This window comes from Acomys minous (genome assembly GCF_964271855.1).
Source record: "Acomys minous genome assembly, chromosome: 5".
In the NCBI taxonomy this organism is placed as follows: domain Eukaryota; kingdom Metazoa; phylum Chordata; class Mammalia; order Rodentia; family Muridae; genus Acomys; species Acomys minous.
In genome coordinates, this window is record NC_140494.1 from 121,958,144 (window position 1) to 121,975,784 (window position 17,641).

General features: G+C 53.4%; 1 protein-coding gene and 1 long non-coding RNA gene across 2 annotated transcripts in view; one reads left to right on the top strand and one right to left on the bottom strand.

Moving 5' to 3' along the window:
- The window catches only part of ITGA11 (integrin subunit alpha 11), a 94,446-nt gene that overhangs the window by 62,983 nt on the left and 13,822 nt on the right, over positions 1 to 17,641 (top strand). The window contains exons 13-20 of the mRNA XM_084781158.1: positions 2,681 to 2,821; positions 3,076 to 3,279; positions 5,115 to 5,245; positions 6,690 to 6,856; positions 8,011 to 8,153; positions 9,284 to 9,394; positions 12,203 to 12,288; positions 14,158 to 14,365. Coding sequence (XP_084637284.1) covers positions 2,681 to 2,821; positions 3,076 to 3,279; positions 5,115 to 5,245; positions 6,690 to 6,856; positions 8,011 to 8,153; positions 9,284 to 9,394; positions 12,203 to 12,288; positions 14,158 to 14,365 — 1,191 coding nt within the window. The remainder of the gene's footprint in view (positions 1 to 2,680; positions 2,822 to 3,075; positions 3,280 to 5,114; positions 5,246 to 6,689; positions 6,857 to 8,010; positions 8,154 to 9,283; positions 9,395 to 12,202; positions 12,289 to 14,157; positions 14,366 to 17,641) is intronic.
- LOC311597104 lies at positions 8,097 to 10,036 on the bottom strand. Its single transcript, XR_014779092.1, has 4 exons — positions 9,775 to 10,036; positions 8,952 to 9,068; positions 8,350 to 8,550; positions 8,097 to 8,202 (listed from the first exon to the last, which is right to left on the bottom strand). It is a non-coding gene; the product is annotated as an uncharacterized lncRNA (long non-coding RNA).

Below are 17,641 nucleotides of genomic sequence, written 5' to 3' on the forward strand. Positions count from 1 at the left end.
AGAGGGGGGCAGGCTGCAGAGGGGGGCAGGCTGCAGAGGGGGGCAGGCTGCAGAGGGGGGCAGGCTGCAGAGGGGGGCAGGCTGCAGAGGGGGGCAGGCTGCAGAAGGGGGCAGGCTGCAGAGGGGGGCAGGCTGCAGAGGGGGGCAGGCTGCAGAGGGGGGCAGGCTGCAGAAGGGGGCAGGCTGCAGAGGGGGGCAGGCTGCAGAGGGGGGCAGGCTGCAGAGGGGGGCAGGCTGCAGAGGGGGGCAGGCTGCAGAGGGGGGCAGGCTGCAGAGGGGGGCAGGCTGCAGAGGGAGGCAGGCTGCAGAGGGGGGCAGGCTGCAGAGGGGGGCAGGCTGCAGAGGGGGGCAGGCTGCAGAGGGGGGCAGGCTGCAGAGGGGGGCAGGCTGCAGAGGGGGGCAGGCTGTGGGCGAAGAATACGGCCTGACCTAGGAAGGATGAGTAGAGGGGCTTTTCCCTCTCAGCAAGAAGGGCCCACACCCACATGCGCATGCGTGCACACACATACACATCCATCATGTAGGGGGCACATGTCCAATTCTCTCTGTGGCTGAAGGTGCCTGCAAAAGCAGTTACCACCCTAAATAGCCATAGAACCTGCACTGTCCCCTCCCCTCAAAATCAGGCTGACTCCTGAACTACATCAGGTCATTTCTTCCCTCCATCTTATGGACTGCTTGCCTCTAGAGGACTAGGTGACCTCTGCTGCTATGCAGTCCCGTCAGCCCCTGCCCTGTGTGCACTGGAATAGAGGCTATAGGCTGCATCTGTGTGGAGCTGCCTGACCTGGGCTTCTGCTGTCCCTGGGGTACCCTGAAAGGACAGTTACGCTCCGTGAGCTGCCTTGTTTGTGTCATCCCTCCGCCCCACAGTGAGACCCACAGGGACACCAGCTTCCTTCCTTTTCCTGGAAGTAAAGCTCACTGCTGATGCCACTGTCTCATTTGCCATGTGGCTAACACCAGACTGTGTGGTAGGCTGTGCTGGATGGTCATGATGCCAATTTAAAAAAGGCTCTGGTGGGTGAGCCCTGGGGGCAGGAACAAAATGAATCAGGGCAGCAGCCAAGGAAGCTGCAGTCTTGGGAAGCAACACAGTTTCTCTAAAACCTGGGAGCAGGTTCCTGAGCAGATCAGGTTAAGAACCCAGGATCTTGTATTACATCACCTCTTGACTCCCTAGCAGCCCCTAGACCAGGCCTTGGTATCTCCTCACTGACAGCATCCCCTGGTACCCTGGACTTTGGCATCTCCCCACTGACAGCATCCCCTTGGTACCCTGGACCCAAGCTAAGCCCCACCCAGGTCCTGACTTGCCTTCCCTCATTACTTGGAGGCTGAGGACAGCCTTGTCCTACATCTCCTCCTGCCCATAGCTTGTCACCAGGAACACACCCCTCTCATTTCAACCTCAGCACTAACTACAGAGGGTCACAATTCTGCCAGTCCTCTTCCAGGCCAATGGGTCACTAGTATGCCCCCTTGTGATCACACTGGCAAACTCTGCCCCACCCCCCTCCATCCTGCCCCACTCCATTCCACCACCCACCTCCACTCCAACCCCCCCTCCATCCCCCTAGCCCCATCCCCAACCTTTCCACCCAGCCCCACCCGGCCCCACCCAGCCCCACCCGGCCCCACCCGGCCCCAACCAGCTCCAGCCCACTCAGGGCCAGCTCCTTAAGGAGACAAGGCCAGACCTGGGAGCTGCAGGGAACTCACTGGTAATTAATGACTCTTTCCTGCCCGGCTCCGAATAAGGGATCATAGTGCTGAAGGCAGCAAAGCTAAGTCGATTCCATCCGGATTATTGTGACGCACACAGCTGAAGCCACAGATTTCACTGCCGTTTACTGTCTGCCTTATAACTACTTTCTGGAGACATCTCTCTCTCTTCCCCGCCACAGCCGAGGCTCATTATTCCTTTCCCCTTCTGTCTGTCTGTATTTGTATCTTCCTCCTTAAAGGTGTTTTGGTTTGGCTTGGTTTTGAGACAGGGTCTAATGTAGCCCAGGATGGCCTTAAACTCACTATACACCTGAGGATGGCCTTGAACTCACTATACACCTGAGGATGGCCTTGAACTCCTGATCCTCCTGCCCCCACCTCCCATTTTAGGATTATAGGCATGCACCACCACACTTGGTTTATGCGGTGCTGAAATTCAGACCTGGGCCTTCAGCATCCTAGGCAAGCACTCTACCAACTGAGCCAAATCCACAGCTAGCGTTAAAGTTTTCAGACTTAAGAATAGACTTTTGGGGCTGGAGAGATGGCTCAGAAGTTAAGAGCACGGACTGCTCTTCTAAAGGTCCTGAGTTCAACTCCCACCAACCACATGGTGGCTCACAACCATCCATAATGAGATCTGGAGCCCTCTTCTGGCAGGCAGGTGTACATGCAGGCAGAGCACTGTATAATAAATAAATAAATAAATAAACAAATAAATAAATATTTTTTTTTAAAGAATAGACTTCTGAGCCGGACACCTTTAATCCTAGCACTCAGAAGACAGAGGCTGGTGGGTCATTGTGAGTTCGAGGCCAGCCTGGTCTATAAAGTTAGTCCAGGATAGCTAAGGCTACACAGAGAAACCCTGTATTGAAAATAAAGCCAAAGGGGGGGGGGATAAAAAAACCTGGGGACCCAATTCCATCCCTCTCCCATTCGTGTGCCGCAGATAGGCTCCTACTTTGGGAGTGAGATCACCTCGGTGGACATCAATGACGACAGAGTGACAGATGTCCTGCTGGTGGGCGCCCCCATGTACTTCAGTGAGGGTCGAGAGCGAGGCAAGGTGTACGTGTACAACCTGAGACAGGTACTGTGGTCAGGAGGGGCCGGGCAGCTGCGCAGGGCATCAGTCCTGCTCTGACTTGGTCAACCTCAAGGAAACCTCCCAGGGTCCAGGGATGGCCAGCACCACCTGCAGGAGCCAACTGGGAGGGACAGGCGCCTCTCTGCCTTGACTTCCACTCTTGTCAACGGGAGGGTCTCTGAGTGGAGGCAGAGGGAGTCAAGATCTCAGAGCCTGTACCCAGCCTCACGAGCCTCTCCCCGGCCTTGGTTTTGCAGAACCGGTTTGTTTATAACGGCACTCTGAAGGATTCCCACAGCTACCAGAATGCGCGGTTCGGGTCGTGCATCGCCTCAGTTCAAGACCTCAACCAGGATTCCTACAATGACGTGGTGGTGGGGGCCCCTCTGGAAGACAGCCACAGAGGGGCCATCTACGTCTTCCATGGCTTCCAAAGCAGCATCATGAGGAAGCCCATGCAGGTGGGGGCTCTGTGGAGGCCGGGTAGAGCAGAAAGCAGGGGGCGGGGGGAGCGTCTGTGCGGCACCGAGCACTCCTGTGGTTCGGTCTCCTTTTATGAAGTCCTGCAGGAAGGATCCCGTCTGTCCTTGCTGTGCCAACCTCAAACAGAAATAAAGACGTGGGCACACTGTATGTCCATGTCCCATCCTATCCTTATATACGTTGCATCCTCTCAAAAGTCCAATGAAAATCCCAGGCTCCCACCACCGTCACCCCGGCGGGAACCCTGAGATGGAAAGCTCCCGCCTGGGTTCCATCTTCACTACAAATGAACCTATCACATCTCAGCCTCCCATCCATCATTATGTTCGCTTTTTTAAAAGGATTATATTTTATTTTATGTGTATGGATGTTTTGCCTGCATGGATGTGTTTGCAGTGCCCAAGGAGGCCAGGAAAGAGCACAGGAGCCCCTGAAACTGGAGTGATGGGCCATTGTGAGTTGACATTGGGGCGCAGGGAACCAAACCCAGCTCCTCTGCAAGGACACCTCGTGCTTTTTTTTTTTTAAAGATTTATTTATCTTATGTATTAACAATGCCTGCATGTATGTATGGCATACCATGGAGGTCAAAAGAAGGTGACAGGCTCCCCAGAACTGAAGTTAGAGACGGCTGTGAACTGCCACATCAGTGCTGGGAATCAAATCTGGGTCCCCTGTAAGAGCTACAAGAACTCTTACTCACTAAGCAGTCCCTCCAACACTAGTTTCTTTTTCCTTTTTCCTTTTTTTTTTTTTAATTTTATTTTCAGATTGACCTTGTGGCCCTTACTGGCCTCAAACTCACAGAGATCCACCTACAACCTCTGTCCACTACACAGACAAACACACACACAGACATACACACACACAGACATACACACAGACACACACAGACACACACACACCTCTCACACATACATGTCTGCTCATTTTGTTTTGAGAAGCACCAGCTAAGATTAACCAGAACCATCTGCATGACCGTGGGAGCTACATGTTAGAGCCTGGTGGCTCTGCAGTGGGTCCACAATGAGTCTCTCTCTCCCAAAATCTATCAATAGATAAAAGTGCAACAGTAGAGGAACACCCCCACCCCCACCCCACCCCCGCTCCCCATGCCCTTCCCCTGCCTAATCGCTAATAGAGCCTAGTGCAGGTACCTACAGTTGTGAGCTAATGATCTAAAGAATTTTGTCTCGTCTAGAGAATTTGACTGCACACTTTATTAGCGAGATAGTCTAATACACCAGGGTTAGAGATGCCAGTGGGTTTGTTATCTGTCAGGTAGTACACATCGACATTGAACAAGTACTTTATTTTATTTTTTATGGTACTGAGGATCCAAGTTAGGGCCTTGTGCCTTCCAGGCAAGCACTCCACCACTCAGCTACACCGTCAAGCCCTTGGTTCCTCGAGGCAAGGTCTTGCTGTGTAGCCCATGCTGGTCTTGAACTCATGATCCTATTCCCACCTCTCAAGTACTGGGATTGTAAGTGTGAGTCACCAAACCTTGTTGAAGAATATTTGGAGACATCATATTTTCACCCAAAGCAGTGACTTTAAAGGTAGGGGTTTGCCAGCTACCTCGCCAGCAGGTTCTCAGAGCTCAGGTTGGCCTCTGTCGCTTCTAGAGCTAACCTGGGCTCACGGTACACAGACCCTTCTGTCCCTCCTAGAGCTAACCTGGGCTCACAGTACACAGACCCTTCTGTCCCTCCTAGAGCTAACCTGGGCTCACGGTACACAGACCCTTCTGTCCCTCCTAGAGCTAACCTGGGCTTACAGTACACAGACACTTTCTCTCCTCTCCCTGCAGAGAATCGCAGCCTTGGAGCTGGCTCCCGGCCTGCAGCATTTCGGCTGCAGTATCCACGGACAACTGGACCTCAATGAGGACGGGCTCGTGGACCTAGCAGTGGGCGCCCTGGGCAACGCAGTGGTTCTGTGGTGGGTTCCCCTGCTTCCCCTAACCGGAGGGTTCTCCTGAGGGCTACCTGAACTGAGCGTGTCGAAGATCTGCTTCAGGGTCTTGCCTCTTGGTTCTAACTACTGTCATTAAAATGAACCCTGAGCCTCTCCCAGCCCTTGTGTTCTGGGAGCCTTAATCTATCCTCAGTAGAGTCCTAGGACTGGAGACTACTTTTTGCCCCCAGCCCCAGAATTTTTCCTATGTTCTGGCCCTTGCAGCATCTCTTCCACTCCTGTCTCCCAGGCTACTTAGAGGGAGCATTGCAGGGGACCCCTCCCCAAAGGCATTTTTCCTCCCCTCCAGTGCCAGAGAATAGATGTGGAATATAGGGGTTTCTTTCTTCCAACCCCCCGACTTCATTGCCTTTTTGTGTGAGATTCCACATCAGTGTTTTAGAAAAGCCTGTGTATTTTCTTGTGCACTGCTACTTTAAGAATATAGACCTTAGCCAAGCGTGGTGGCGCACGCCTTTAATCCCAGCACTTGGGAGGCAGAGGCAGGTGGATCACTGTGAGTTCGAGGCCACCCTGGACTACAAAGTGAGTCCAGGACAGTCAAAGCTACACAGAGAAACCTTGTCTCGAAAAAACCAAAAAAAAGAATATAGACCTTGGGCTGGAGAGATGGCTCAGTGGTTAAGAGTGCTGCCTGCTCTTCCAAAGGTTCTGAGTTCGATTCCCAGCAACCACATGGTGGTTCACAACCATCTGTAATGTAATCTGATGCCCTCTCCTGGCCTGCAGGTGTACATGCAGGCAGAACACCGTATACATAATAATAAATAAATAAATCTTAAAAAGAAAAAAAAGAAGAAGAATATAGACCTGGTTACCATGAAACTTGCTGTGTAGACCAGGCTGGCCTAGAACTCACAGAAATCTACTTGTCTCTGCTAAGATAAAAGGCATTTTACCATGCCCAGCGTTTTAAGTATGTGTTGATGAGATCAACGTCATCATTTAGGTTCTTTGCACTAACTTAAATTTTGAAGAAGAGGGCTGGAGAGATGGCTCAGAGGTCAAGAGCATGGGAATTCAGACCCAGGTCCTCTGAAAGTGCAGCCAGTCTTAACCCCCGAGCCATCCTCCTAGTCTCCCTCTCTCTGGCTGCTTCAAATATATCTTGTGCCTGATATGAAGGGCAAAGGGAAGTCAATAGTCCTCAGTAGGAGCAACCCTGAGGAAAAGGCGAACAGGCTGCTCCAGAGCCTTGAAGCTGCTGAGCCCCATCCACCAGCTCTCTTCGGCCAATCAATCCTGTAGCTTCCGGAACTTTCTCTGCCCCCTCCACTACACCACACCCTCTAAGGGGGCTTTTACAGAGTCCACTCTCATCTGGGTTCGTACCTCTACCCCAGGGTCCCAGACAGGCAGTCAGAACTAACTCCAGCCCTGCCCCAGCTCACCTGCCTTTTATTTCCAGGGCCCGCCCCGTGGTTCAGATCAACGCCAGCCTCCACTTTGAGCCATCCAAGATCAACATCTTTCACAAGGACTGCAAGCGCAATGGCAGGGACGCCACCTGTCTGGCTGCCTTCCTCTGCTTCGTGCCTATCTTCCTGGCACCCCACTTCCAAACAGCAACCGTCGGTAAACCAGCCTCCTTGGGCCGTCAGCCGAGCTCCAATCTCTCTGTGGGCTTTGTGATTGTTTTAGTTCACAGTCCGGGGGCTCTCCCCAAACGGGTTCTAAGTACCAGGCCACATCCGGAGGCACCTTTGATGCCTGCTGGATTCTCCTCTGATCAAGGGATTCCTGGCAGGACAAGAGTGGTAGTGGGCAGAGCTGATGGGAAAAGCCAGGGACAGAGGAACATCCCTTGTTTGTGTTTTGAGCAGGATGAGAAAGGCAGACAGTACACACAGAGAAAAGGCCAAGAGTCAGCCAGACTCAGGGAGCCAAGCTGAAGCCAGCAATGGAGAGCTGGGGACCAGAGGCCAGGCACTTGGGCCACAGTTGCCACCCAGCAGGGCCATGAGCCTGGGATGGGTCCTCTCCTTTTACCTCAGACTGGATTCAGGCACCCACTCCCTGGACCAGGCAGCCTGGAAGCGACTGGTGCAATATAGACCACAGGTAGTGTCCCTTTCAGTGATAAGGCAGAAAAAAAACAGACAAGGAAGACTGTACAGTGTATAGTTTACAGGATGGGTGTGTGGGGGATAAAAGAACACATCCCAGCCTGGTGGCTGGGTACTTTTCTCGGTGCTTGGATGTCCCATCTATGACAGGACAAAAATTCATGGATACAATCACCAGTGGACTGCATGGGGTTCAGAGGACACTGCGCCCATTTCTGAACCGTCAGATTTTTGTAGGCTAAAGGGAGAATGGCTGAGGGCCTTGAGCCACAGAATAAAGACATGACACTGAGGGGCACGCGTAGCATGAGTGAAGCTCCCAGGAGAAGTTCCTAAAGGCCCAGAGCACTGCTGTGCGGCATGGTGTCGGAGGGGGAGCTGAGAAGGTCGTGTGTGAGCGGGGATAGGCAACACTGGCCTCATCCCAGTCCCTCTCCGTTTCACAAGGCCTGCTTCCCTCTAGCATCCTCCCTCCTGCCGCTCTCACACGTTTCCTCCTTTTCTCTTCAGCTTCTTCCTCCTTACCCTATCTCATATTCCCAATACGGAAGCTGTCAGATGCCAGCTGCCTGTGAGAGATGAGGCCAGCCAAGAGGTAAACAGGTGAACAGCCCAGGATGGGGATGAAGGCTCAGCTCGGTCTTGTCCTCTCCCCTCTTCCAGGCATCAGGTACAACGCCACCATGGACGAGAGGCGGTACATGCCGCGGGCACATCTGGACGAGGGTGGAGACCAGTTCACCAACAGGGCTGTCCTTCTCTCCTCTGGCCAGGAGCACTGTCAAAGGATCAACTTCCATGTCCTGGTGAGCAAGCCCTAAGCCTTACGAAAAGGGTACAGAGTGGAAGGAACATCTGCAGGAGAAGCGAGAGCAGCCCCATGGGTACCAGGCCAGATCTGAGCCCCCAGGGGATAGCCAGGTAGCAAGCATGTCCGACCTTGGCCAGTACCCCTCCTCAGGCCTCAGATAGAAAGCCTCACGGCTATACTGCCCACCGTACCACAAATCCCTGTCTTTCCAGATGGTTGTCCAGATGGCCACTCAGGGAAGTGAGTTCATCTGGTAAGATGAAGGGGAGAGTGGAGCACCACCCATGGCTAGGAAGGGCAGAACAGCGAGGTGGTGGACTGGATAATGCAGGCAGAGGCGTGGGCACATGGCCAGTGGTATCCCAAGCGAGGTGGTGGTCTGGTGCCCATCACTGAATGAGAAAGAGGTTTTCCATGAGTGTGCTGAGCACATCTCTAGCTGACGCACAGGTGCTTTTAGGCAGCTTGAGTGCCCCAGTCATTTGTCATCCATAGTTGGGACAAACTGAATCTCCTTGCCTTGTTCACATGTTCATTCATTCATTCATTCACTCATTCATTCATTCATTCATTCAACATTATAAGGCCATATCCCAATGGTTGGGCTACACTAAGAGGTTTCTAGACTATTCCTTGCTGGGAAAAGAAAGTCAGGCAAACAGGTGGGTTTTTATCTGGGCATGTTAGTATATGTCTGTCATCCCAACACTCAGGAGGCTGAGGCGGACAACTTGTGTTTGGGGCCAGCCTGGGCTATATGGTGAAACAAAAACAAAACAAAGAGAAAAAAAACCTGTTAGGTGCCTTCAGTGCCATGTGCAAAGCTGAAGAAACAAATCTGAAGTGGGGAGGAAGGGTGCCTGCCAGGCTTCCTAGAGAACGAAAAGTATCTGAGCTGCCAGACTTGAGCCTTGAAGGAAAGACAGGACTGTGGTGAAACTTCGGGACACCAAACTGGCATAGGCTTTTCTACCTGGCACACACTTTTCACCTGCACACCTCGGCAGGAGCCATTGTCCACCTGGGGGTTTACCCTGAGGTCCTCAGGCTGCTGCCCTCCCAGCTTGGACGGCGGGACTTCTATGTGCTCTCTCCTCTCTGAACTCTGCCCTCCTCTCCCCATAGGACACTGCTGACTACGTGAAGCCAGTGACCTTCTCTGTGGAGTACTCCCTGGAGGACCCTGACTACGGCCCGATGCTAGACAATGGCTGGCCCACTACCCTCAGAGTATCGGTGCGTCCTGCCCATCTGCCGCACGCCCACTCCAGACATCTAGGAGCCCTTCCCTCGCCCTCCTGCCTCCTGTCCCCAGAGACCCACAGCTAGGACAAGCCTCCTTTGGGCGGTTCCCATGTCCTCTGCACGGGGAAGCACTGAGGGCCCCTGAGGAAACATGAGGAAACACAGTGGCCCAGAACGGACCCGTGACCTCTGGTTCTCACGTCCCTCATTTTCCGAAGAGCACTCGGCGGCTTTGAGTTTGCTCTTGTGTTTGTTGAGTGACTAACTCAGTGATGGGCTCTCCCTGCCTACTACTTCAAAGCAAAGCCTTCTCTTCCCAGGGGCAGTAGCCCTGCCCCTCCATAGCTTCTGGCCTCCAGCTCTCGGGGCACCTGGATCCTCTGTTAAGAACTTGGGGTGCTTGTTCCCTGAAGAGTCCACTCAAGAAGGTCTCTCCATTTCTGTCTTAAGTGGGCTGGGAGAGCAGGCAGGATTTAGAGAAGGCGACATTGGACCCTAAGCATTAGAAAAAGGGTTTAATTACGTCAAGGCCACTCAGAAACCTGGAGCTTCTGAGGCACCCAAGCAAAGTCCCGGCCACAGCCTCAGTCACTCAAGTGCTTGCTTGGCTTTCTCCAGCTCTGTGATAGGACTATAGAGCCTGCAGCAGGTTTGAACTGACCCACCCACACTCCCACAGCCCCTCCCACCCCGCACAGCCCCTCCCACCCTGCACAGCCCCTCCCATCCTCCATAGCCCTTCCCACCTTGCACACCCTTCCAGCCCTCCCCACAACAGCCATCTTCCCTCAGCCCCTCCCAGCCTCCTGCCAAGCTGGTCCCTTGTCCCTTTCCTCCTTTGTGAGTCACTGGGCTTGAGGGGAGGGGGGCAGGTGGGGGGGCAGGGAAGCTGTCTGCTCCCAATCACTGGCTTGCCTAACACTGTAATTATAAAGCCTGTACAACAAGGGAATGATTGCACGCTGCTTACCCATGAAGCCTGTGAGGCAGATTCACATGCAGTCACCCATGCCAGGGCCCTGATGCCCCCAGCATCCTAAGGCCAGGTAGAGATGGAAGACACGAGCCACTGCAGATAGTGGACAGGGAACTTCCTGCTGGAGGTGGCTTTGGGCTTGATTTTTAAAGGACAAACTAAACTCAGGGCTGCAAATCTGGGGGTGGGGATACCTGCTTTAAAGCCTAGAGAGCTGGCTGTGTCTCCAGGGTAGGGGAGTGAGAGAAAGTGAGGTAAAGGTGAAAGACAGAGCCAGAAAGAGTCATGAGTGTGTTTTGGCAGTACCACCTGAGTCCTGGGATTACCGGACTATGCCTAGTATATGGGGCACTGAGGGGTTGAGGATGTGGCTTCGTTGACAGGGTGCTCGTCTGGCACGCTCAGCGCCCTGGGTTCCCTCTCCGGCATGGCATAAACTGTGTAATAGCACACGCCTGCAATCCCAGCACTCAAGAGGTGAAGAAGGCAAGAGGCCCAGAAGTTCAAGGTCATTGTCAGCTACATAGCAAACTCAAGACCAGCTGAGACTGCATAACACTCTGGGTTGAGCCAATCTGTGACACGGAGTGTGGTAGCCATGTCTCCCCATCACCTAGCTAGTGCTTCTGGGGATTGGCTCGGTCCTCCGCAAGCTTCCCAAATGGCTGGCTGAAGACTTGAGCCACCAGGGCCCTGGCCTGGGCTTAGTGCCATATAATAAAGTGTCTTTGTAGACTGGATCCCTCTAATAACGTGTCTAAACTGAGGGCCCAGTCTGTCTTAACAAGAGCTAAGAGACCAGGTCCTCCTGTCCCCACCGCTCCACCACCAAGACTGCATCGGTACTAATGGCCTTGACTGCCACTGATGCACTGATCCTGGGATTCGGTACCCAGGCCCTACACACAGGACACACCCCCATGCTACACACACACACACACACACACACACACACACACACACGGCAAGCTTCTGAACTGTATGTTAGGGTTCTGAATGCACGGTGCTATCCAACCTTCCAGACAACACTCCGGGCCCCTCCCTCGGACCCAAGAGTTTCTAGGTCCTAGTGACCCCTCCTCTGAGACCTTAGGCAAGCCGATGGCATCCTCATCCCTCCCAGGTGTTGCAGCCACTTCCCTGGTGTCTCTGCCTCTAGCCCGGCCTCTCCCAGTCCATCCTCCCACCTCCCTCAGCTAAGGCACAAGGGATAAACCAAAGCCTTGCAGGCTGTGTGTCGTTTCCTCTCTGCTCTGCCTGGCCTCTCTCTACACGGCGCTGAACTGTGGAATCACGTCCCTACACTCTTCAGCCTCAGAGCCTTTGAAATCCCAGCCTTCTCTTGGATTTCCCACTCCTTCCACTGCATCCAGCCCGCTGGGTCATGCTTCAGAACTCTGAGCCACTGTCACCACCTTGACATTTCCTCCGAATGCCCACAGACCCAAAGACCTAATCCTCCTCCTGCCTCTTCTGGTCCCGGTGTTTCTGCTTCTTTGTACATTTCACCCTACCGCCGTTTGTTCACGCGTCAGTCAGCCCCACGATCCAAGAGCAGAGGCTGCATCTTTCTCAGCCTACGTCTCCAATAGCACGCGCCTTATACACAACAGATGGGCAGTTCCTGTTGACTGGAACTGTGCTGCTGGGCGAGGGAGCCTGTGCTGCCAGGCTGGCTGAGCGCTCTCTCTCTCTCTCTGAGCCCCGACTGGCGTGTAGTGACAAAGGCTGGCAGGAGGGGGGGGCAGGGGAGGGAGGATGCTGGATTCTAGCATTGGGGGCCATGGTCCTCCCCCCAGCACCCACACTGGCTCTCCTTGCAGGTGCCCTTCTGGAATGGCTGTAATGAGGATGAGCACTGTGTCCCTGACCTTGTACTGGATGCTCGGAGTGACCTGCCCACTGCCTTGTGAGTGACTCCTTGACCCATACATACACCTTGACGCTTCTCTGCTGGTGGCCTAGACTGCCCTGGTGCAGCCGATTCACAGGCAGCATGGTTCTGATACTCATGGAGCCTGAGATTCTAACTCCCTCGGGCACGCCCCTCCCCTCTGCTGGCCTCAGCTGCTCTGTTGAAATGAGCATCGAGATGGGGTTCCTCTGTGTGTATTCTGCCTGTCCTGGACTCACTTTGTAGACCAGGCTGGCTTGGAACTCACAGCGTTTGAGGATGGAATTCTTCCACTGGAGCTCAGGCTACTAAGCAGATAGGACTAGAGCCAGGGAGCCAGAGATGTAGCTCAGTGGGTAGAGTGCTTGCCTAGCAAGCACAAAGCCCTAGGTTCAAGCCCAAGTAAGTACAGCATAAAGCACAAGTGGTGGCCCATACAGGATGACAGCACTCAGGGAAGTGATCAGAAATCCAAGGCATCCTTGGCTACTTCGTGAATTCAAGGTCAGCCTGGTCTATACAAGACCCTCTCAGAAATCAGGGAGGGGACCTCAGGTGTGATAGCACACACCTTTAATGCCAGCACTTGAGAGATACGAGATCTTTGTGGGTTCCAGGCCAGAATGAGATGAGACCTTGTCAAAAAACAAAACAAAACAAACAAACAAACAAAAACAAAACGGGACTGGACAGATGGCTGAGTGGCTATACTTTCAGAGGGCCCAGGTTCAATTTCCAGTATCTAAACAGGGGCTCAAAAACAGCTATGACACCAGTCCCAGGGGATATGATGCCTTCTTCTGGCCTCCATGGGCACAAGGCATTCATGGGGGATGCAGATATACATGCAGGTGAAATGTGCATACATAGAAGTGAATTTAAAGACAAACAAGCAAAGAACAAGAGGAAGCCATAGAAAGCAGAGACAGATGACCCAGAGTCCACCAGCTGAACACCAGGGCTTTCTTTTATTGTTGTTGTTGTTGGGAGTTTTGTTTTGTTGGTTTGTTTTGTTTTGTTTTGGTTTGGTTTGGTTTGGTTTGGTTTTGGTTTTTTAAGACAGGGTTTTGGCTGTCTTGGACTCACTTTGTAGACCCAGCTGGCCTCAAACTCACAGTGATCCACCTGCCTCTGCCCCGCGAAGTGCTGGGGCTAAAAGTGTGTGCCACCACACTCAGCTTTCTCGCTCCTCTTATGGAAAGATCCCGGTGCTGCCGGTGAGATAGATGGCTCAGCAGGTACAGATGCTTCTGATCGCCTGAGTTTGATCCCTGGGACTCACATAGTAAAAGAAGAAAACCAACTCCCACAAGTTGTCCTCTGACCTCCACACGACATGGCTGCACACAATACCCACAATCCCCTGGAGGAGACGGACTAGCACACAAGGCAAACTAGGGTGTCGTGCTCATGAGCACATATTTTTGACTTAGAGAATGAACTTTACAATAATTGTTTAACTGTTATGCAACCAGATAAGATGTAAATAACAGGATGCAGACACCCAATCCAAAGAGCACATCCAACCAGTACAGAAGGATAAAGAAATAAATCTTCTACCTGTCTAGGGAAGTAGTCAAGATTTAGTGCTGAGCTTCCCAGCAGCCAAATCCAAAGGGGAAGCAAAGAGATCAGCCGTGACTAACGAGGTGAAAGGAGAGAGCTGAGCTCAGAGGCGGGTGCAGCCCGTGACTGGAGAGCACATGGTGGGCTGGAAGCACCACCCTCTTTGCAGGCCCCTCCGTCCACCTCCTTCCCTCAGTGGCTGTTCCCAAAGGCAGTAGCTAGCCAGGCACCCCAATCTCAGTCTCTATGCCAATCCTGAGGCTCAGCTCTGCCTCTTCACCCCACCCCCACCCCCATCTCACCTGCCTCTTCCCACAGGGAGTACTGCCAACGGGTGCTAAGGAGGCCCGCACAGGACTGCTCCAACTACACACTGTCCTTCGACACCACGGTCTTCATCATCGAGAGCACTCGTCGCCGCGTGGCAGTGGAGGCCACGCTGGAGAACAGAGGAGAGAATGCATACAGCACCGTCCTCAACATCTCACAGTCAGAGAACCTGCAGTTTGCCAGCCTCATCCAGAAGGTAGGGCCTCCGCTGCTCCCCCAGCTGACCAAGGCCAAGGGCCGAGGAGTAAAGGAGGCACTGACCGAGCTGTGTCCTGCGCCTCCTCTGGGGGTTCTCGGTGGGTAGTCTACACGAAGCTTGCTTGGAAAGCTCCCTCTGGACCTCAGCATGCATCCAGAGCTTGGGATCATGGGTATCAGGGAGTCGGCATCTTTTGAGACTAAGAAGCTGCCACCCTACTTAGGAGCGTGCACGTGTGTGCCACCAAAGCACGCATGCCTACAAAGATCAGACCCCCACTCCTCCTACCTCCTTGACTCCTCCCAGCACAGCTTGTTCATTCACACTTGCATCGTCTGCGTGCTCCGCGGGCCGCCTGGGGTTCCCTCCGCTTGTGTGCTGCTCCCTCACAATCCTCTGCTTCATGATGACACTAAACACACGTTCAACGCAGAATCCTTGGGAGGACGGGGTAGCATGGCTGGGGAGGGGGTTATCTCCATTTTACAAGGGAAGACTGAGGCATGGAGAGGGCTGAGGTGGCTGACGAGGACCACAACAGCTAGTTAGTGAGTGCGAAGTCCGTAGCAGCCACCCCTCTAGACTGTATTTCATGACAGAGCTCTGACGAGCATCAGCTCTTTGTGTGTCTTTTCCCAAGCCCCAAAGGGGGCCTTCTGCCATACATTGCTCCCTGGCACCTGTGTATTCTCTAAGGATGACATCACGGGCAGACAGTTCCAACACTGAAGACTTGTGTCACAAGCATGGGGCCCTGAATCCCGTCCCCAGAGCTCACATGTGAAAATCAGGCACTTGTAGCTCCAGCACTGGGGAGGTAGAGACAGGAGGATGCCTGGGGCCAAATTAGCTCCATGCCAAAGAGAAACCCTGACTGAAAAGATGAGGCGGGTGGCTCCCGAGAGATGATTCACAAGGTTGTCTTCTGGCTACCACAGCATGGGCACGCACATGCGCCTGCCACTCACGTACTCACATACGCACATGAGGAAAATCTCAAACTTTCTGAGGACATGCCCCTGTCTCAGACACATCTTTCCTGGCATTCCTCCAAGCTGGACCGAAGATAAGTGGCTAGAAGTCCCTCAAGGCGTGTCACCGAGTGAAGCAGGGCACCGCTGTTAAGTGTAGGTGTCAGGGGCACCCAGGAGCCCTCAGATGGAGTCCCTGTCCTCTTGGGTCTCAATATCCATGAGAATTCCAGAGCACGGGTTTGGGGGGGACCGTCTTCACTCCCTCAGAAATGCTACCTAGTACCACACCCAGAGAAGAAGCCATGTGGGAACCTCCCTGCTACGTGAACTTGGGAGTAGCTTCATAGCAAAGAGGGGAAGCTGAGGGATGGAGGCCATCCTGCAAGTCCACATTCTTCCATCCCCCTCCCTGAGCCTCAGGCAGCCCTCTGGATGCCCCTCCATGAGGGCTTGTTGGTAACCATGACCAAGCATCTGTCAGACCCTGGCCTAGGAAAACTACGGTCCTGTCCCCTGCCAGGGTAATCATTTGGTGGCCCTCTAATCCCAGCCCTGGGGGCGGAGAGAGACGGGCCAAGGGATCCCTGGGGCCTGCTGGCTGGCTAGACTAGCTTAGTTGGTAAATTCCAGGCCAATGGGACTGTCTCAAAAGCACAAAGCAGACAGCACCCGAGGCACACAAAGTGGGCAGCGCACTCTATGACGCTCCAGGTCCCTCCATGACAGGCAGAGAGCTAGGCCAGCAGCCATTCTTCCCATGGTTACCCATGTCCCATCTAGCAAGAGGACTCTGGGAAAGGAACCTCTTCTTGGTCAGGTAGAAATTCATGTTAGCATGCTCATACTGAGTGAAAACACACAAGCCTGAAACCGAGCTGTCGTTACTAGGTTCCTATTGCTATGGCAAAGCACAATACCAAAAGCAGAGTAGGAAGGAATGGTTTGTCTCATCTTACACTTCCAGGCACCAGCCCATCGCCGAGGGCATTCAGGGCAGAAACTCAAGCAGGGCAGGAACCTGGAGACAGGCGCTGGTGCAGCAGCCGTGGAGGGACTCTGCCTACTGGCTTGTTCCCCATGGTTTGTTCAGTCTAATTTCTTTCTTTAAAATAATTTTTATTTATTTATTTTTATGTACATTGGGCATTTGGTGTACCTGGATATATCTGTGTGAGGGAGTCAGATCCACTGGAACTTGAGTTACAGACACATGGGCTGCCATGTGGATGCTGGGAATTGAACCTGGGTCCTCCGAAAGAGTAGCCAGTGCTCTTAACCACTAAGCCATCTCTCCAGCCCCTCGGTTTAATTTCTCTCTCTCTCTCTCTCTCTCTCTCTCTCTCTCTCTCTCTCTCTCTCCCTCTCTCTCATTTTGTTTTTTGAGATAGGGTTTCTCTGTGTAGCCTTGGCTGTCCTGGACTCGCTTTGAAGACCAGGCTGGCCTCAAACTCACAGCGATCCGCCTGCCACTGCCTCCCGAGTGCTGGGATTAAAAGTGTGCGCCACCACTGCCTGGCCAAGTCTAATTTCTTATAGCACCCAGGACCAGCATCCCAGGGGAGGCAGTGCCCGTCATAGGCTGGGCACTCACACATCAATCACTAGTGAAAAAAGGGGACTGCAGACATGCCTATAAGCCAGTCCTATGGACACATCTTCTCTACAGAATAGTCTCTTCCCAGATGACTCTAACCTGTGTCGAGTCGACATAAAACTAGGCGGCACACCAGCACACGCACTACCGTGCAGACCCGTGCCCCGGTTGCACATGACGCACATGCGTACTCACATGCGGGTGTACAGGCATAGAGGAGTGCCTGCGCCTGATTCTGAATCAAGCCCTGCCTCGGAGGGATCATTGCAGAGCTGTGGGGAGAGCCCTGCCACTGGCTGTTTTTCTGGGCCACAAATAATATTCATTACTTTTCTCTTTGCTGTGATCCAGCACCGGACAAAAGCAACTTAAAGGAGGAGGAGGTTACTTTGGCTCATGGTTTAATGGTACCGTCATCCACCACGGCAGGCTGACAGGGTGGGGGGTGGGGGCGGGAGGATGCATGCTAGGGTTCAGCCTGTTTTCTCCTTTTATATCCAGTCTGAGACCCTAGAACATGGAATAGTGCTGCCCACACACCGTTGCTGGAGACCAAGCAATATAATTCCAAGGCTCCAGGATTTCCCTTGGGTGGATGGGGGTGTGGAATGTTGCACGGCCACTCAGAGGGCCTCAGGATCTGAGGAGACAGGGAGATCAGAGCCTGGGGAGTGGCTTCCAACCTTTAAGTGGACCAAGTGTCCA